Raw genomic sequence first — 18,936 nt, forward strand, 5'->3', positions numbered from 1 at the left:
ATCACCGTGCAGCCTATCAGAGAGCAACATCAAATATACCGCCTATTTGAGAGGTCCACAAGGGGGACAACAAAAACTGTAGAAATAGACAAATCGAAATAAATATGTTGTAATGTAATAAATAGGTAGAAAAATTTCTGATATATATATATATATATATATATATATATATATATATATATATATATATATATATATATATATATATATATATATATATATATATACATATATATCATATGTATATATGTCAGTTCTATATAGCATTAATATAGAAAAAACATAAGTGGTAACCAACAATAATATCTACAATCTGACGGATTCCCGATTTTTCAAGGAGAATCAACTAAGTACCTCGGCATCCATATTGATGATGGTTAAACTAGAAACATCACGTTGGACAAAAAGCTGAGCAAATCATAATCAAACTCAAGCAACTGTATTGATTAGTAGGAAAATACTCTAAACTTGATCTATTATCAAAGAAATTACTTTTCAGTCAATCATTTAGCCAATTTGCACCTAAGGAATGGAAATATGAGTTTGCACTAAACATCTAACTAACCGGTAATCCAACGCTGCCCAAATAAAGTACTTCTATTAATTACCAATGTTCATAGTTAAGGTTACTGGATCATAGAAATGTGGATCCAATACAGCTGGACAACTTGTGTGGTGTAAGTGTGTGTAAGTGTAAGTGTAAGTGTTACACTTAATTCTAAGTAATTTTGTATTAATTTAGGAAATACATACTGATTAATTAAATCCGTAATCGCCTCGATGTGTATTAATACAAGAAAAAAAAACAGTAATAAAATTAAATTTCAAATTTATAAAAATAATAGAAATATCTATCCTACATTATATAATAAAATTATATGTTTATCTTTAGTTGCCTCTGTCTAATACCTAACCCAACTATTAATTTTATTAGAATTATATTGAATTACAGATAAATAATTAAAGCTCCACATCTCGTAAAAACAAACGAATCGAACCAATTAAAAATATTGTTATGAAACATATTATTAAAGGTAAATAAGGGTCAGGAAGTAAATAGAAATGTTTTCATTTAAGAAATAACATATTTTATTTAAAAAATTATTGAATAAAACGAGATAATAAAAATATAATAAATATATGTCCGGCTATCCTACTTTTATAAAAACATCATAGCACACATCGTCATTGTGTTTTTAGAAATAAAAATACACAAATATAATGAATCATTAATTTAAAATTGAAATTTTATATAATATAATTTTAAAATTATGTAAGGAGGAAAATAAACATTGAAAATTTGTTAAATTACACATTTTATTTAAAAAATTATTGAGTAAAATTAAATAATAAAAACAATTTCTATATGCCTTTCTATTTTTGTTAAAATACCACATTTAAATAATGTTATATATTTGAACAATTAACAAGAACTCAAAGAACCAAGTAAATAAACATAACCATAAAAAAGGCGAAAATCGTTTAGATCAAACACAGCCAATATACTTAAAGAAAAAGCCACCACTATATATGAAAACAGTAAAATTGTCCTAAAAATCTTCAAATATTATCTCTACTCTTCTTGATCCACAAACCGTGTTAATTAATTGAATACCTCGAGCTCTCGTTTAGCATAATGTACATTTGGTAGCCTAAAACGAATGCATGATCGTACTTTAAAGCTGAAGGACATCTCAGTCAATACATCATTATATTTACAAAACAATAATTTATTTACCTATACACTTACATAATAATGTATTGTATTTTCCTTATCGTTGATAATGTTATATTATGTTTTTTTGATCCAGGTCTACTTTTGTTATCAAATTTAATTATTTCAAAGTATCTATATACACTGTTCTCACATATTAGTAAAATGCTGTCTAAGGTCTTCTTTTCTGATTCTCTGAATTTCACATTCTTCGACTTTCACTCTCAACAGATTCTAGCTACGATTTAGCTACAAAATAAAATTTAAATCATTACTGAAATGTGTTATGTTGAATTATTAACAGTTATTACAGTTTTTGCTATTATTCTTAATTGACTAAGCTCATTAATGACTTGACCAGTTCCGTCACATCAAGAATCGTTTTCGTCTCGATGGCGATACCTATTACAGGTTGTTGAAAGGGATGTGTCATAAATATGGTAGTTAAAATTTCCACTATAAATAAAATAGATGCTGTTTAGGTTTTATAACTTTTAAAAATTAGCCTTACATTCTGCTTTTACCCTTGTTCCTCCATATTTTATAACGAATTTATGTTAGACCACCAACAATAACACAACAATTTAATTATTATTACTATAGAATTATTAATGTAACACAAAATCCAAATATTCTAGATTTTTTGTTGTTTTGATCTGATCGAAAACAATATAGTTTATTTTTTTCTAAGGTTTATTAAATGCAGTAGAGGCGCATACGCCAAATCCGAAGATGTTGTGATGTAATCTATTCTCTTAATATTACTCTGATTGAGTAGTTTCAATTATTCGATAATATATGCCTTAGATATACTATAGCGATAAAATAATTTTATATATAAGCCAATTCCAAAACATATAAAAATTCAGAGTTGATGTGGGATTATTGAGCCGTTTTGACATAAATTGATATGACGTAGTTTCCTACGTTGGATAGACTATATATTCAAATTTAATGCCCACGTAATTCTAAACATTTACACACATATCTATGCACAGAAATATAACCAACTCTACAATACGATTTCCTTCAGTATCGTATATTAAATATATACCCACCTTTAATTGTTTCCGTTCTTATCAATCTACCTTGCTAAATGTTAGCGCTGGGCCTTATGTCCATGAAATCATTATCATTTACACTATCTGGGTCAGCATTCAAGTCAATCAATAAAACGTTAAGATGATGTAACAGTCTACAACCTTATTCTTCAGTTACATAATCTAGAGATGCCTTTTTTCCTCAACCTTTGTTGACTTTATACTCTTCTGTTAGCATATTGACATTAGAGAGGCGAATTAAAAACTTTTAAATTTAAAATCACACCTCACCTATATAGACTGAAATTGAAAAAAAAATATTAATTATTCCCATTAAATGCATTTAAAAATTGTTTTCTTAAAAAAATTAATTTATTTAGATCTTTCCACCATTTCAGACCTATGTCCTAACAGTGTATGAACTACTTTCTACGACTACTTTCTATTTCTACTGACTGATATGGATGGTTTTCTATACATACTTCCCAAACTAATATTTTGCCCTGTAAAAAAATATGTAAAATTATGTGTTTATCGAGAAACTACACACCCCTTTTATGTATTTTTATGTACTTTCTTTTCAATAAATCATATATTATATTTCTACATTTTGAAGAAGTTTAGTCATAGTTCTCATGCAAATATTCAGTGCAGTTGCAACGTGGCAAAAATATTTCCAATAAAATCGCAGCAACGACATTTAATAGTATAAATATTTACTTCTCTAAGACATTTTACTGGCAATAAGGTGCCCCAATTATTTCATTCTTTGTCGAGGTAGTGTAAAGAAAAATACAATTTGAGTTTAAAATGAACTTACAAAATTCAATAGACTATATATTTAACATCTTGTTGACTTGAACTCACTGTTATTTTGGATAGACCATACATAATTGAATTGAGAATTGTCTACCACGAATGTATTATGTTTAATATTATAATAATGTAAGGGCAAAACAATATCTTGGAACAGTGTATACATATTAAAACTAGCTAAGCAATTAATATTTTACATCGGTAACATATGTAAGTTTTCATTACAGATATAGTTTTGATTTTAATTTTTAATATAGTTTTTCAGCAAAACTAGTTGATGTCAATACTTTAGCACATGTATACTGTAATGATTGGAATGAAAACTGTAAATTGGAATTTGAGGTAACCTGGAGACAGTAGAAAGATGTATTAGTAAATAAGCTTCAATAATGTAACATTATAAGATGGTTTCGCACTTACGTTTATTCCCGTTGTGATAAATATTATTTTTGCAGTGCAACTTTTATGCGATTGTTGATTATCAAATATATTCAGAAACTGCTCAGAAATAAGACACAATCTGCAGACATCAGTTACTTTTAATTTATCCATAATTCTAGGTAAATTATAAAATTCCACAAACAGAAGTAATCTTATAATTACTTTCTCTTCTGTCAGATGTCAAAATGATTAAACCAGAATGTATTAAAACCCATAAATTAAAAAAAACGGATACTAACTAAAACAGCCGATTTGGGAAACGAATGTTTTTTCCTGGCCTTAAATATAGCCTCTACAAAGTATATGTAATGTAATGCCTATTGCAGTAATTATTGCTTATTTTAATTCATTTGAAATAGCTACATAATATTGTTATTTTATACATTTGTAACAAAATATAAACTATACAATTGCTCTATTTTCAATATCAATGGTCCTATTCAAGATTATTACTAAATTAGACTACCATTTCGAATTTAATCCCAAAGTATTTTAAATTTTCTGGACTAAACTATCCATTTGAAGCCTTTATTTGTATTCATTTATTCAAACTATTCACACATTGATATGATCTGTTGTAAACCCTAACTTTGAATTAGAATAAATCAACTTCAAAATTTTGTCAAGAATGTTATTACAGCAGTACAATGCTGTCTGAAAAGTTTATAATCTTGCACTTTATAACATTTCTTTTGTCTAAAGGTTAAAAATCTCTTCTTTGAAGGTTTATTTTAAAATTCTCAGAATGTATTACACTAATTAAAATGTGTTGATATTACCCAAAAATACATAGTGTTTATAGGAAATATTATCATTATGCTACAATTGAGCTTCTATTAATTAAATTAAAAAAAATTAAATTTACATTTAACTTGAAATATAGCAACATTATTATTTAACATAATTTATCCTATAACTTTATTACATAATTTTGCTGAAATTATTTAGCGACCAATCAGATTATCCTATTTATTATGTATTTTAATGAATTATGTTTGTTTTTAAATTGAATTGTCATAATTGGTATGTTTGTTGATTGAAAATTATTTGGATCTTGTATAAAATTACTAAAGTCCATTGTTTCTAATTTTAACATGGAATTTAAAATAGTAATCTTGGATGTTAAACATATCTCGATTCCTATTCCGATTTTCCGATTCCGAATTTTTTTGTAATTATATACAAATTTTGGCTGATTCAATAACAATGGTTACCTTACCCTTATCTGCATTTTACAAAGATTACTGTGGATTAATTTACTGTTTACCGTGAGAAGATCTTCAAAAATATTCTTCCAATAGGTCTGCTTCTGTGCGAATGCTGTTGGTTCCTTCTTTTCTTGTGTCCATGTAAATTTTGCATAACAGCCGATGTGTTATTTCCTAACCTATATCTGCTTTTCTATATTAATATACATGAAACAAAATACTAATTAGCTTTAATCCAAACTCATGTGGATTTACTACTTATACTACCAAAAAAATGATTTCTAGTATTCTCTCACCTTACTAATTTTGTGTACATCAATAGCATATCTATCTTACTTGCATCAATCTTGTGTACAGGAAATGCTTAATGTTTATGCTTGTTGTTGACTTGCTTCTAAAACCTGGCCATTGTTGACGTCTTTTACTCACTACATGATTGATTTGTAACTACTTGATTTTGTTTCTGAACGGCCTGTTTGTTTGAAATTTTGTTAATAGTTCTTCATCCTGATGGCTCGTTTATTTACAACCACTTTGCTAGCGGTTTGATTACTATTCTGTATAATCTGGATAGCTGGTATGTTGACATTTACCTTATTACCACCTGGTTGTTAAGATACATTTTGGTGTACCCCTTTTAGACTCTTATTTGTCAACAACGCAACCAGTTTGTGGCCAGTTGCCTAGTTAGCGACAGCTACTGGTTTCCCCCTAATGATGGCAATCTGATTTCAAACGCCCATTAGGTTGCCATGGCTGTTACTGCTGTTTTCGATGTTAGTGGTCTAATTGCAGACAACTTGTCGCCCTGGAACCTAATACTCACTCTAATAATGCCCTGATTTCAAATGTCTATCTGATTGTCGTGCGTGCTATTGGCCCCGTGTTGGTAGCCTGACTGCAGACATTCATCTGGTTGTAATGAATGATGCTACCCCCATGTCGGCGGCCTGACTGAAAATATTTAACTGTTTCGCTTGACTGTGCGTGTTCGCTGGGGTATCTGCTTGGCGGATCTGCAGATGTTCGTCTTGTCAACCTAGATGTTAATACTCAGTGTAATCGTAGCCTGATAGACTATCTGTATTGGTTGCGGATGTCTCTGTGATGGTGTTATGACTGTAGACCTCAATCTGATTATTCTAACTGCTGCTGTCAGCCATTATGGCGGACAAACTTCTTGTTCGTTTGACTGCATGCATCTCCTGTGATGGAGGACTGGCTGCCAACATTCATGTGAATGTCGTTACTGCTACTGTCGTCCGTAGTGGAGACCTGGCTGTAGACGTTCATAGAAACGTCGTTTGCGATGGCCACCGGTTGGTTGGCCCCTCTTGCGCTGGTAGTCTGGTTGTAGACGTTCATAGAAACGTCGCTCGTGATGGCTGCTCGTTAGTTGACCCCTCTTGAAAGCAGCCTGGTTGTAGACATTCATGGAACGTCACTCGTGGTGTCAACAGGTTGGTTGACCCCCATCTTGTAGGCAGCCTTGTTGTAGACGTTCAGGGAACGTCACTCGTGGTGGTAACTGGTTGGTTGACCCCCCTCTTGTAGACGTTCATAGAAACGTCTCTGATGATGGTGGCCGATTGGCTGGCCCCTGTTTGGTTAGTACCCTTCATATTGGCGGCTAATTTGTTGTCGCTTGCATTGGTGACTCTAGTTGTTGTTCATCTCGTTGGCGAACCCCTCATAGGTATGTACGTGCTGCAAGCTTTCTCGTTGTGTCACCGTGCTTGGTGATTCTGTAGTGATCTCTTGGCTGGGCAGCTATTCTGCGATGGCTCCACAAGGTTGGTGGTTCGTACGTGTGGCCCCCTTGGTTGACTGCACGTCTGCTGCGTGGCCCGTATTTAATGGACTGCTCGTTTTGGACACCCCAGGTTGGTGGGCAGCTCGTTGTGGCCCACAAGTTGGTAGGCGGCTCTTTGTGGATTTCTCGTGTTGACGTCACACCTGTTGTGCGACCGTCAGGTAGGCGGCAAGCAGGTTGCAAGGCCCTTGAATAGCCTGCACGGTGATTGCAGGCCGCAGGTAGACGGCACGCTGGTTGCACGCCCGTCAGGTAGGCGGTATGCTTGTTGTGGGCCCCTCGAAGAGGCTGTACGCTGATTGTAGACTCCCAGGTAGGTGGCACGCTCGTCTGGTAGGCGTCATGCATGTCGTGGACCCTTGGATTATTGGTATGCATGTAGCGAACTCCCCAAACTGGTTGGACTATTGTATGGATTCGCCAAGTGGGCGACAGATTTGTTGTGATTTGGTTTGGTGTCCCCCCAGGCTGGCGGGACGGGACCCTTCAAATAGGTGGATCGCATGTTGCAGCCCCTAGTTTGGCGAGGCTCATGTCGTGGAACACCCAGGTTGGCGGATCGTTTGTCATGGCTCCCCAGATTGACGTCGATATTGTTTACCTGATACGAAGTCTGCGAACTCGTGGTGAACTTCCAGTGGCACCACCCTCGTTGGTGTACCCCGTACAGTCTCTCATGATGCAGTCCTAGTTGGCTCCCGTCCTGTTGGTGTACCCCTTCCTGTCTCTCATCATGCAGGACTGCTAGGTGGCTTCAATCTTGTTGGTATACCTGGTGTTGTCTTTCACTATAGCAAACTTGTGTTGTTCACCATGTCTGTGGCCTGCTAGTTGCGAGTTGTTGTATCAGAGTTTATTGGTCTCTATGTAGACAGCTAATTCGCTGTTCCACATCATGTCGACTTGCTGGTGTACCTCATTATCATGTCTATCGATTCGCAACAGAACCCTTGTGGAAGAAATCACAGATGAATCAGAAAAAATATAATTTTCAAATGTATCTACTCCCTGTAACAAATAGAAAGTACGTCTGTTGCATTTGAAAACGTTGTCGCTTGTAAAAAAAATAAATAAAAAAATATTTTACCAGATCCGATCCTGTGCCATTTTGCTCAGGGGCGGACAATCAATTTGCGTCTCCTATTACCTAGAACTAATTCACCCCGCTGAATTTTTTTATTCAACATTTCTTTTTCAGAATTTAAGGAATGTTCCCTTTTCATGCTGCAGTGTAATTCAAATGTTTTAAATTCATACCTGCATCCTTTGTTTACATTTCATCCATTTCGGCGCCATTTTGTGGTTTGGGTATGCGCCGATGTTTGTTAACATTATGTTATTTTCGTCATAATGGCTAATTACTAATTAATAATCAAACTGCCCTTGTAGCGATTGATCTAAAACAATAGTGTTTTAATAATATTCCGTTGTGTTACCTTGTTCGCCTCATGGATTCTAATTTGCGTCGTTTAACCACTAAACACTACTTTAAACAATCACTATAAATCACTGTGCACGTGTTGTTCTTTATCCCACTTCTGATTTCTTAGAACCGATTTTGTAGAATCGATTTGGTGAAAGTGTTTGGGCAACTAAAACACTAGATTCAACTGAGTCACTCTCTATTTATTTCGACAAACATACCGGCCAAAGCCCCAACACAGAATCTTCATCCATCCATGACGGGATCTTCATCCTGTTCGGATGGCATTAGTACGAACATGCGCCGTAGCGCTCATTACAATTTACAGGAAACAGCTTAATATCTGCTTATACAACCATAAATACATCATCAGGTGTAGGCACATCCACCCAATTATTTATATATCCAACAGTATTTAGTACAATATATAGCTCTTGCCATTTAAATTTGGCAATACTGCATGGTACTGCTAGATAAGCGTTTATTAAAAGAAATGGCGATTTTCGGTATTGCCTTGATTTAATATTGGGCATTTATTTGTTTAACTATTAAAACGCATGATATGGCTTTTTATATAGGTTTATTTTTGACGTTCGTTTTTACTTAAAAAGAAGGCCTTTTTGTTTATCATTTCAGCGTTTTAACAATATTACAAATATTTAGAGTTAAATGTAAGTTTAGTTACAGTTGTAACCTGAGAAGAAGGGACCGTCTATTTTTTTTGGGCCTTATTCACCAGCCGAACAGGCTTCCTCACTGATATTGACTCAAATTATAAGAAAGAATTGCCCGTGAAAGAGCTTTTTTCGGGTATGAGAACGTTTGAAGAAACGCTTTTTGGGGGATGGTCCTCGTCGTTAACTGATTGGAAACACTTCTAAGAGGAACCTGATGCCGAAACTCTTGTCAGACAGATGAGGTTGCATGCAATTTCTTGTATAAGGAGAAAACGAACCGTCTTGTTTCTGTTTTGTCAGTTTCCCCATGAATTAGAGTATTTCTGACTCTGGATTGAAACTATGGCGCTTTCAGAGTTTGACTGAAAATTTTATATTGCATTACGTGAAGCTTTTTCACTAGTTCCGGCCTGATAAACCGAAACCAAGTGTTAGATCTATATAACATGACGGGTTTGATAAGCAGCTTGTAAAGCAAAACTTTAATCATCGGAGATAACATACTTTTTCTGCCGATGAGATGGTTAAGCACCGTGATAACCGTAGGAATCTTCGGGCAACCTGCTTCGATGGCAAACTTTGTCAAACTGCTTTTGTTAATTCTAAAAAGACATTTTTATAACAGACAGATAGATTTATAACATGTTAATAGAAATTAGTAATTTCCGTTCCTTTTTTAAAGTTAGCACGCGAATGAATATACATACATCTCTGCTTCGCTTATACTACCATTGGAGAATATAAACACATTTAAAATTAACAGCTCCAAGCATTTTATACTGACAAGAATTCCTACATCTTTGTCTAATATCACGAAAGTAAAAAAACTGATTGTTTTTGACGTGCATTTGACTGATAATAGTAATTACTATTTTCAATCGCTATTTTTTTGACTATCGACCTTTCGACTGTTTTGCCTCTATCGACTGTTTCAACAGTTTTCAGTCGATAGTTCCCAACGCTAGTAGTTATTTTCGGTTAAGGAATTGTGACCTTCTTGACGGGTGCGATTACAACAAATTAAATACTGGTTAAACTTAAGAGTTTATTAAGCGTTTACAAAAATACAAGCACAAACGACCTAAAATAGGAAAAACAGCGCAGAAAGTGCACAACCCTACTAATGGTTATTTATGGGAATATCGGTTGCCTAACGGGTAAAGAGATCGTCTAAAATCAAGTTGGTCGATAGGACCATCTTTCGTATAGGACGTGAACTAACTACAATTCCTAAAAATGGCGATACACTACAAACTTGTGTACTGTATTAATTAGATCATTTATCTGCCGTATTTTTAGAATATATTTGAATGGAAATAGAAACGCTATTTAAGTTCAACCTGTATTAATATTAATTATGCGATATATATATATATATATATATATATATATATATATCTTGGTGCCGCCTCAAACATGAAACGTGATTGGTCGATCAAATTGAAGTGAAGTCAGCATTTTCTATGGGCGTCCATTTTAAGTTTGTAAGTTTTGGTTTTTGATTAGATCAAGAGATTTTCGTTTTACGTTGTGCATATTTTCTGTTTTACAATAATTATTATGGAGTACTAATATAAAAATTGATGAAAATGCGTCAGTGTAGTAAAAGATGTAGTGTACCGGAGTAAAAATCTAGTGTGGAAATTAGACATCGTTTCCCAAAGAATGATCTCGCTCCTTTCCAAAAATGGGTTGATCAAGTAAATAGTAGTAAGTTACCTGGATAAATCGTAATGCAAATATATCAACGTCATGGTGTCTATAATGGATATATTAATGAAAAATTTTGAATTACCCTTCGTTTACGAACAGGTATTAGGGTAAATGCATATCCACCATTGTTTTCATCAGGTACATATAAAATTATCTATCTACTATCTGTTTATAAATTGTTTGTTTACAGAAAATCAAAATCTACTGAATACTCGAATGAGGATGTCAGTAGTGATAAAATTCAATTAATCCACCAAGTTGTTCGTATGCTGTCAGTTTTGATGTCTCTACATAAAGAAGTCTTACAAGAAAGTAATAATTAATATAACTGGATAATTAGTTGTAATAAATACTACTTTTAATTGTAAAATATCCCTAAATTATTTGTAATACTATAAGTATTTAGAACAATCAGTGTTCAATAATTTTATAGTAGAGCTATAGTATATTTAAATTTGATTGCCTTGAAGAAAATATTTGTATACAATTCCATCAATTAAACATTTAATTGCTACTTTTAGGGAATTTATTACCTTAAAGAAATCCATTCTGTCTAAATTTACAAATAACTACATTTGTTTAACAAATCTTAACCAAGATTGCTTAAAGAATTTTGTTGGATCTATTAGAGGTCATAGAGGTAAAAACAGCATCCTTCAACTAGTATGTTTGAGAAATCTTTAAAACGGCTCATCATCACTACAATTTTTTCACATTATTCTCCCGGAGAAAATTGTAAAGAAGATGAACATATTAGATAACTTATATTCTTTTTTAACGTTAGATCCAGTACCACTTGAGTTTGTTGAATCACCAGTTGAATCTATATTTTCAGTTCCGGAGAACTTTGTTCTGAGAAAAAAGGAGTCTAATATTGTATTTTTGTCTTATTTCAGCCTATTTAACAAAACTTCTGAAAAGGAGACAACATGCAATATTTGTCTACATTCTATATTAAGTAGTTCCACAGATTAAATACATATACAGTGTTTTAACTATCCAATCCATAATGATTTTCAAGATCAAAGTTTAAGTCATTATGAGGTGTGATTTATTTTTGGTCTTATGAAGTTAATGCAATTTCAACAAGTAAGGATTTAAAGTTTACCTTCAATATATCAAGTTAGAACTTTAATAGATCCCATAAAATTGATGGCCCTAAACATAAATTGGAAGGAGTTATAGAAGAACTATAGATATTTTAATTTTGATTAGAATAGAGTTCGTAATTGTTTTTTTTTTTTTGCTTTTTATTTATATATATATATATATATATATATATATATATATATATATATATATATATATACTATTTACACTTATGTATATTTGTATAAGATTTTGTTTTAGTAATTAAATTTTAAAAATTAAATTTGATATCACATAAATGTGACGTCACAAAATAGTCAGGTGAAATGGCAGCTATTATAAACTAACCAATCAAATTCACGTTGTCAGCGCCGCCAATGATTGAACTAAGCAAAACTTTGCCCCACTACTTACCATTGGAGTTGCACAACACTGTGATAAATATAACCAATAATCTAGTGTGATATATTTTGTTCAACCTGAACTGAACAGCAATATAATATTTAATAACGAGAAAACATTAGGCATTTCATAAAACTATTTTTATTTTGCTAATGTTAATGAGTGTGATATTAAATGATTCCTGTTGATATAAGATTTTCTCTAAAGGCAAGTAGTTCAAAACGTAGACGCTTTGGAATGAAATTTTAACACTATTTATATTACCTTTGATATATTTTAGATTATTAATCCATTACTCAAAATTGGTGTCCTATAGAGTTTTAAATAACGTATTATTTGTAAGGGAATTACGTTACCTCATGGTATCGAAGAGTATTGAATAACAAAACATTAGCACCTACTAATCGGATATTATATAACTTAAATAAGCATTGGTACAGTTATAGTTAAGTAGTAATAAGGTGATTATATTTCGTCAGTTTTATTTATCAACATCAAGCAACTATATATATATATATATATATATATATATATATATATATATATATATATGGTAATTATTTACAATATTTGTACTTAGCGACAGTGTCATTTAGTTATTTTAATTTAACAATATTTAATAACAATAATAACCATAATCATTATATTACATAAGTTTGTCTATCATATTAATATGTATAATAATAATTACAAACAACCTTTATAACTAGTCTAAACTAATATAACACTATAACAATTCAAATTTGCTCTTGTTATTATGAATTGGTAAACATTTGAATGAAGCTTTGTACGACGTCTTGCCTTATCACAGCTCCATCTTTGGATAACACTATAGGCGTTCCTGAATCATAAGGATTAACGATGTGTCTGAAATTTAAAAATCAATTAGGTTGCTGTATCTAATTGTTTTTCAGATTATTTTACTTTATTATCTTTTGTTTATTGCGCTTATTGAATATCCACTTGATGGAGGCCATAGATTTGCTTAGTTTTTGATCTTTAATCATGCCCTGATACTCTGCAATACCAGCTATCGTTTATTCCTTTTCAGCGTAATACACTAATTTAATTTGTTTACCAATCTAAAATCTAGTAAATTGTTATATAAATAATATGAAATAATTTAACTGTATAATTTGAAATGCTATTGAATAAAAAACTGTTAAAATAACCCCACCCTGACTGTAGTAATTTTTTTTTTCGGTATACGGAGAAAATACCCATTTATTCCAACATTGACTAATGCTAATATTTCTTAACCCTTTAACTTTAATAAATAGGTAAAGCGGATTATCTGCATATAGAATAAACCTGTTTGCGGTTTGGTGCATGGTAAATAGTTATGGGTTAGAACTTTCACCCTGGGATGGATTATAAATGTTGTTGACGGAATTCAGATCATTTTGCGGGTCATTGAAATAATTAATAAATTGGTCTATAAAGGAAATTTTGAGTAGCCATGAAGTAAGATGTACTATTTAAATAATACTTGGTAACTTGTTGGGTTTATTTTCTTTTGCCGAAGGTGTACTGGTATTTTGATTTTTCACTGTTGCTTTCAAAAATTCCACTCAAAATTGATGAGTACGCAGAAGTACGCATATAATTATTATCATCACAGTAATTCATGATAGTTTTGTATTAAATCACCTACCTACTATTAAATTGCACTATGCATACAGACTAAGAATAAAAACTGGAATGTCAATATTATTTAGTGGTAGCTAACAGTATTTATAATTAACAAATGAACATGTATGTATCTATATTGAAAATAGGATCATTTGATTGGTTTATCTGTAGCGGTATTTAAAGACAATTAGATGGCGGCGCCTAAAGTGTCACCATGTCCCATGAATACATAGTTGCCTAAATAAATATTACAATAGTCGCCTTGAAATATAGAAATGTATCAATGCTAGGGCACATGCTGGTGTCAAAGTCACCGCACCCGAGCTATAGCTTTAAGCGAGTTGTTTGGGAATTACAAAAAACAGCTTTAGCAACCTGTCGGAAGAAATTGAAAAGGATATACAACCAAGCCCTGAAAAAGTTGTTCCCAAACCATAACCAATAACAGTCTATAAGGTAGGAGTAATAAAACACATCCATGACCTATTGAAAACCGTTACTACGAACTACGCAATTAAAACAGTGAGCTATGAAACAATAAAATTCCAATTTTTCGAAGCGAAGCACTTTAAAGTTCTAGTAAAAGAATTAGATGAAAGAAACACCCAATACCATATATTCAGGCCAAAATCCGAGAGCACATTCGTGTTAAAAGGATTACATCACGGTACGGCTTTTAACACCATCAAGGTAGCTCTAGCTAAAAAAGGCAACGAGGTCGTAAATGTTCACAATATACGACATCGCACGACAATAAAACCTCTGCCTATGTTCTATATTGAATCAAAATCTAATGGTGACAATAATGCGGTGTATAAAATTACCAAATTGGAAAATAATATTATTAAATGCGAACCAACACATAAAAAAGGACTTATACCAAAATGCACGAGGTGTCAAGGACACGGGCACACCAAGACTTACTGTCGCAAATCATATAGATGCGTAAAATATGCAGGAGAACACAAAACAGGAGATTATACTCGTAAATTTTGCGATGAAACATGAAATGTGCAAACTGTAACAGAAATGATCTAGCGAACTACAAGTGTTGCGCAGTTCACAAGCAACTACAGCAGAAACTCTATCCTGCCTTAAGAGAAAAAATGCATCAACAGCAACAAAAACAATCCACACCTTCCAGTCTACTCATCAGACCAGATCAACCAGACATAGCTTATGAACAAATGATTGAAAATGGTTCAGCACAAAATCGAGAAACCACATCACAACCTATTGAAACTAGCTGCAACATTTCTAGATTAGAAAACATGATGGCCAAACTAATGGATCAAATGAGTACGATACTTGGTTTACTCAACACCGTCGTCAGCAAACTTGCCTAATGCCTGAAAACATTACCTCAAGCCATAATTATCGAGTTGATATAAATCACTTTGAAAAAGAAAAATTCCGAAACCTGCAAGCCACCAATATAAACGTAGTGGGAGTCCATGCACCATTAACAATGTCTATGATTTATTGTCCCCCCAAACATAACAACAAGGCAGAACACTTTCAATAATTCTTCAGTACGCTAGGTAATAGATTTGTAGCCGGAGGAGATTAAAATGCAAAACGTTTAATGTGGGGTTCAAGAATAATAACCTCAAAAGATAGAGAACTGCTAAAAGCAATAAAGAGAGATAATTTACAACATATCTCTACTGGCGAACCAACATATTGTCCTTCAGACAAAAATAAAAAGCCAGATACTATAGATTTCTGTATTACAAAAAATATTGATACAAAAAGTGTCATGCAGAATCATGTTTAGACCTGTCTTCTGATCATTCAACAATAATAGTAACACTTTTTCGAAAATTACCATCAAAGATAAACCCCCTTCTCTGTGCAATAATAGAACTAACTCGTCCTCATTTAGAGAAAACAGACCAAAACATCTCTCTAAACTTACCGATACAAACTGAAATTATCATAGAAATAGCTGCAATAAACCTTACAGAAAATATACAGGAGGCAGCATATTCTGCGACTCCTAGCAACGAAACATTTCCAAGAAAAAATACACATATATCAAGTACAATACATAAAAAGATAGCAGAAAAAAGAAAGTTTCGACGGAATTGGCAACAGCAAAGGACTGAAGAGAATAAAAGAAAATTTAGTAGGGCAATAAAGAGTTGAAAGAACTGTTTCAAAATGAATAAAACCAACGCATTCAAGAATACCTCGAGAATTTGACACCAATTGAGGCTACAGACAATTCATTGTGGAAGGCAACAAGAAAGCTTAAGAGACCACAGCAGCATAACCCACCTGTTAAAACAAGCGAAAATAATTGGGTTAGAAGTAATAAAGAGAAAAACCACATTTTCTCAAAACATTTAAAAAATATTTTTAAACATTTAAAGTCTCAGCTTCATAAAGATGAGGAAAATAAAATTACTAGTATTCTGGATTCGCCATTTCAAATGGACTTACCGTACGAGAAATTAACAGTCAGAAAAGTTAAAGTAACAATAATGAAATAAATTAATATTAAAAAAGCTCTTGGTTATGACTTAATTACTGGTAAAATTTTAGAAGAACTATCAGAAAAGGGCAAGAAACTATTAACATTTATATTTAGCGCTATGCTACGAATTATTTGCTTCCCTAGCGTCTGGAAAGTAGCTAAATACTAATGATTCTTAAACTAGGAAAAATACCAGAAGATGTGACCTCCTACTGGCCTATAAGTTTATTACCGATAAACTCGAAAATTTTCGAGGATCTATACACCGAGAAGCTAAACTATATAATAGAAAAAAGAAGAATTATTCCAAAACATCAGTTTGGGTTTCGCAATAAACATGGGACTATAAAAGAAGTGCACAGACTTGTTAACAAAATACACACTGACTCAGGCTTTTGACAAACTAAGGCATACGGGCTTGCAGGTTCGCCTTATCTCAACATAATAGAACCGTTAACTGAACTTATTTTAGTACTATTTGTACTTTGTTATTAAGATATTCTGAAAAACTTCAACGTCAAAAATTATGCGCCAAGTAGTGGAAGATTGAGGACCTGATCCCTATAAATCAAGAAAATCGCTATTACTAATTTTAAGAAATTATTGCTACCAACCACATCTAAATTATTCGAAAATTTAATTTTTTATACGGCTCAATCTAATTGCTCAAGAAAAACATCTCATTCCTGCTGACTAGTTGGAGCTACATTAAAAACATTCAATGCATGAATGAAATGTAATAAACCATATTTCGAGACCTGACAGAAGTTTTAAAAAATATAGTACAAGGGTCTTATGCAACAAATTAGATAGGCAGATGATTCAGACAGTCAATTCATATATTTCACATCGTTATCTCAAAATAATGTGCGATGAAGAATGTTCACATTTGAAATCCATCTATGCCGAAGTACTAAAATTCTAGCAAAAATATTGCTATTCTTGTATCAATATTCTAATTAGTCTAAAATAATTATATTCTTAAAAGAGTAACAGTGGTCATATTTACTGATAATACTACTCGCTAAAAGTAACAATATTCAGATGACTGTAATAGAGGACAAACTGCTGTCAATAAATTTACTGAGTAGATTAAGAAAAGGCGAATAAAATTGATTGCACTAAAGCTAACACATATGGTTGTCACTTCCAAAAAACCGAAGATAGCTAATTATTTGGGAATAATAATGGGCTCCAAATACAGTTCGAAACAGCATATCAAAATGAAACTATAGGAACGTTTTTCTGAGGATCAAAAAATGTGGTGGTTGCTTTAACCAGGCAATCCGAATTAACACCCCACAATAAACTGTTATTATACAACAAATCTTGAAACCAGCCTGGACCTAAGCTATGCAATTATGAGGTTGACATCTAAGGCACCTAACATTAACATGATCCATAACTATCCAAATAAAACTCTTTCCAACAGTGTTAAAATAGCCGCTCGGCAACAGTGACATTATCATGAGGTTGAAGAGACAAAATATAATTTGCCCTAATGTAGTTAGACGTGAAAATTGGGCAGTTGTTTAAATTGCAATTTGTCCAACAAAACAGCATCGAATTAACCTCTAATTATTATCAGTAAAATCTTAAAGGATTTTATAGACTTTTGACAACAGAATGGATTACCAACAAGACAAATCGAATTTTGTAGATTGATTCGGTTACATGTTCCGACATATCAAGCAGCATCTTTTTACCAAGGTAATATGAGAAGGTCGATCCGATTTTACATCTTTATAAAATGCACTTGGCAGTGTATGCGCACCGTCGCACCGAAAGGATTATATGTGGATGGGCCATCAAAAGTTATTTAAAACTTAGATCTGGGAGGACTAAGAAAAATACAAAGAAAAGCTCATTAGATTGTTGCAGTTAACAATTTGTAATATGTACGCCATATGTTCTTGGATGTAAAAGTATTCGAACAGTAGAACGCTGAATCGCTAAGGGATTTTTTTTATATCAAACTATTCAATAAACAAACTATCGTTTTACACTTCAATACAATCAATAAACTTCAATATAATCAATTCACAAATAATTGTAGATTCTCAAGGATGCAATTTCAATCATGATTACTTAAACAGTTACTTAAAAAAATATATAATTGTATTATTATTTACTTACTTAATACCAACATTCTGTATATCCTTCTCTGCTTGCTTGGGGCATATGCATCTAAAATAAAATGAATAGAAAATGTTATAAAATTTGCAGTGTTATTATGTATTTCAAGTTAATATTCTCTTTCTTTTTCTTAAATCTAGAATCTAGAATTAATATTAATTAATGAATTAAGACTTTATTATTTATTGATATGTTTTCATCTAGATTTCGTGAACGACAACAAAATGTCTTAAATCCTGTTAAATTTATTCGTTTACCTTGATCAACAATTGGCTTTATTCCATGTCATATTGCAAATTAAACAATTGCTTAGGGCATCATATTTTTGTTTACAACATAAACAGTTAAAAAAA

General features: G+C 32.4%; 1 protein-coding gene and 1 long non-coding RNA gene across 2 annotated transcripts in view; both read left to right on the forward strand.

Annotated features, from left to right (window-relative positions):
- The window catches only part of LOC143205784 (uncharacterized), a 55,561-nt gene extending 46,861 nt beyond the window's left edge, over positions 1–8,700 (forward strand). The window contains exons 3-4 of the mRNA XM_076418817.1: positions 7,115–8,042; positions 8,123–8,700. Coding sequence (XP_076274932.1) covers positions 7,115–7,228 — 114 coding nt within the window. The 3' untranslated portion in view covers positions 7,229–8,042; positions 8,123–8,700. The remainder of the gene's footprint in view (positions 1–7,114; positions 8,043–8,122) is intronic.
- LOC143205797 (uncharacterized) overlaps positions 7,158–18,936 on the forward strand; it is a 489,432-nt gene continuing 477,653 nt past the window's right edge. The window contains exon 1 of the long non-coding RNA XR_013007914.1: positions 7,158–7,208. This is a non-coding gene — a long non-coding RNA (uncharacterized LOC143205797). The remainder of the gene's footprint in view (positions 7,209–18,936) is intronic.

This window comes from Rhynchophorus ferrugineus, unplaced genomic scaffold, assembly GCF_030347505.1.
Source record: "Rhynchophorus ferrugineus isolate W39M unplaced genomic scaffold, kcgeb_rfMv2 rfM17, whole genome shotgun sequence".
Taxonomy (NCBI): Eukaryota; Metazoa; Arthropoda; class Insecta; order Coleoptera; family Curculionidae; genus Rhynchophorus; species Rhynchophorus ferrugineus.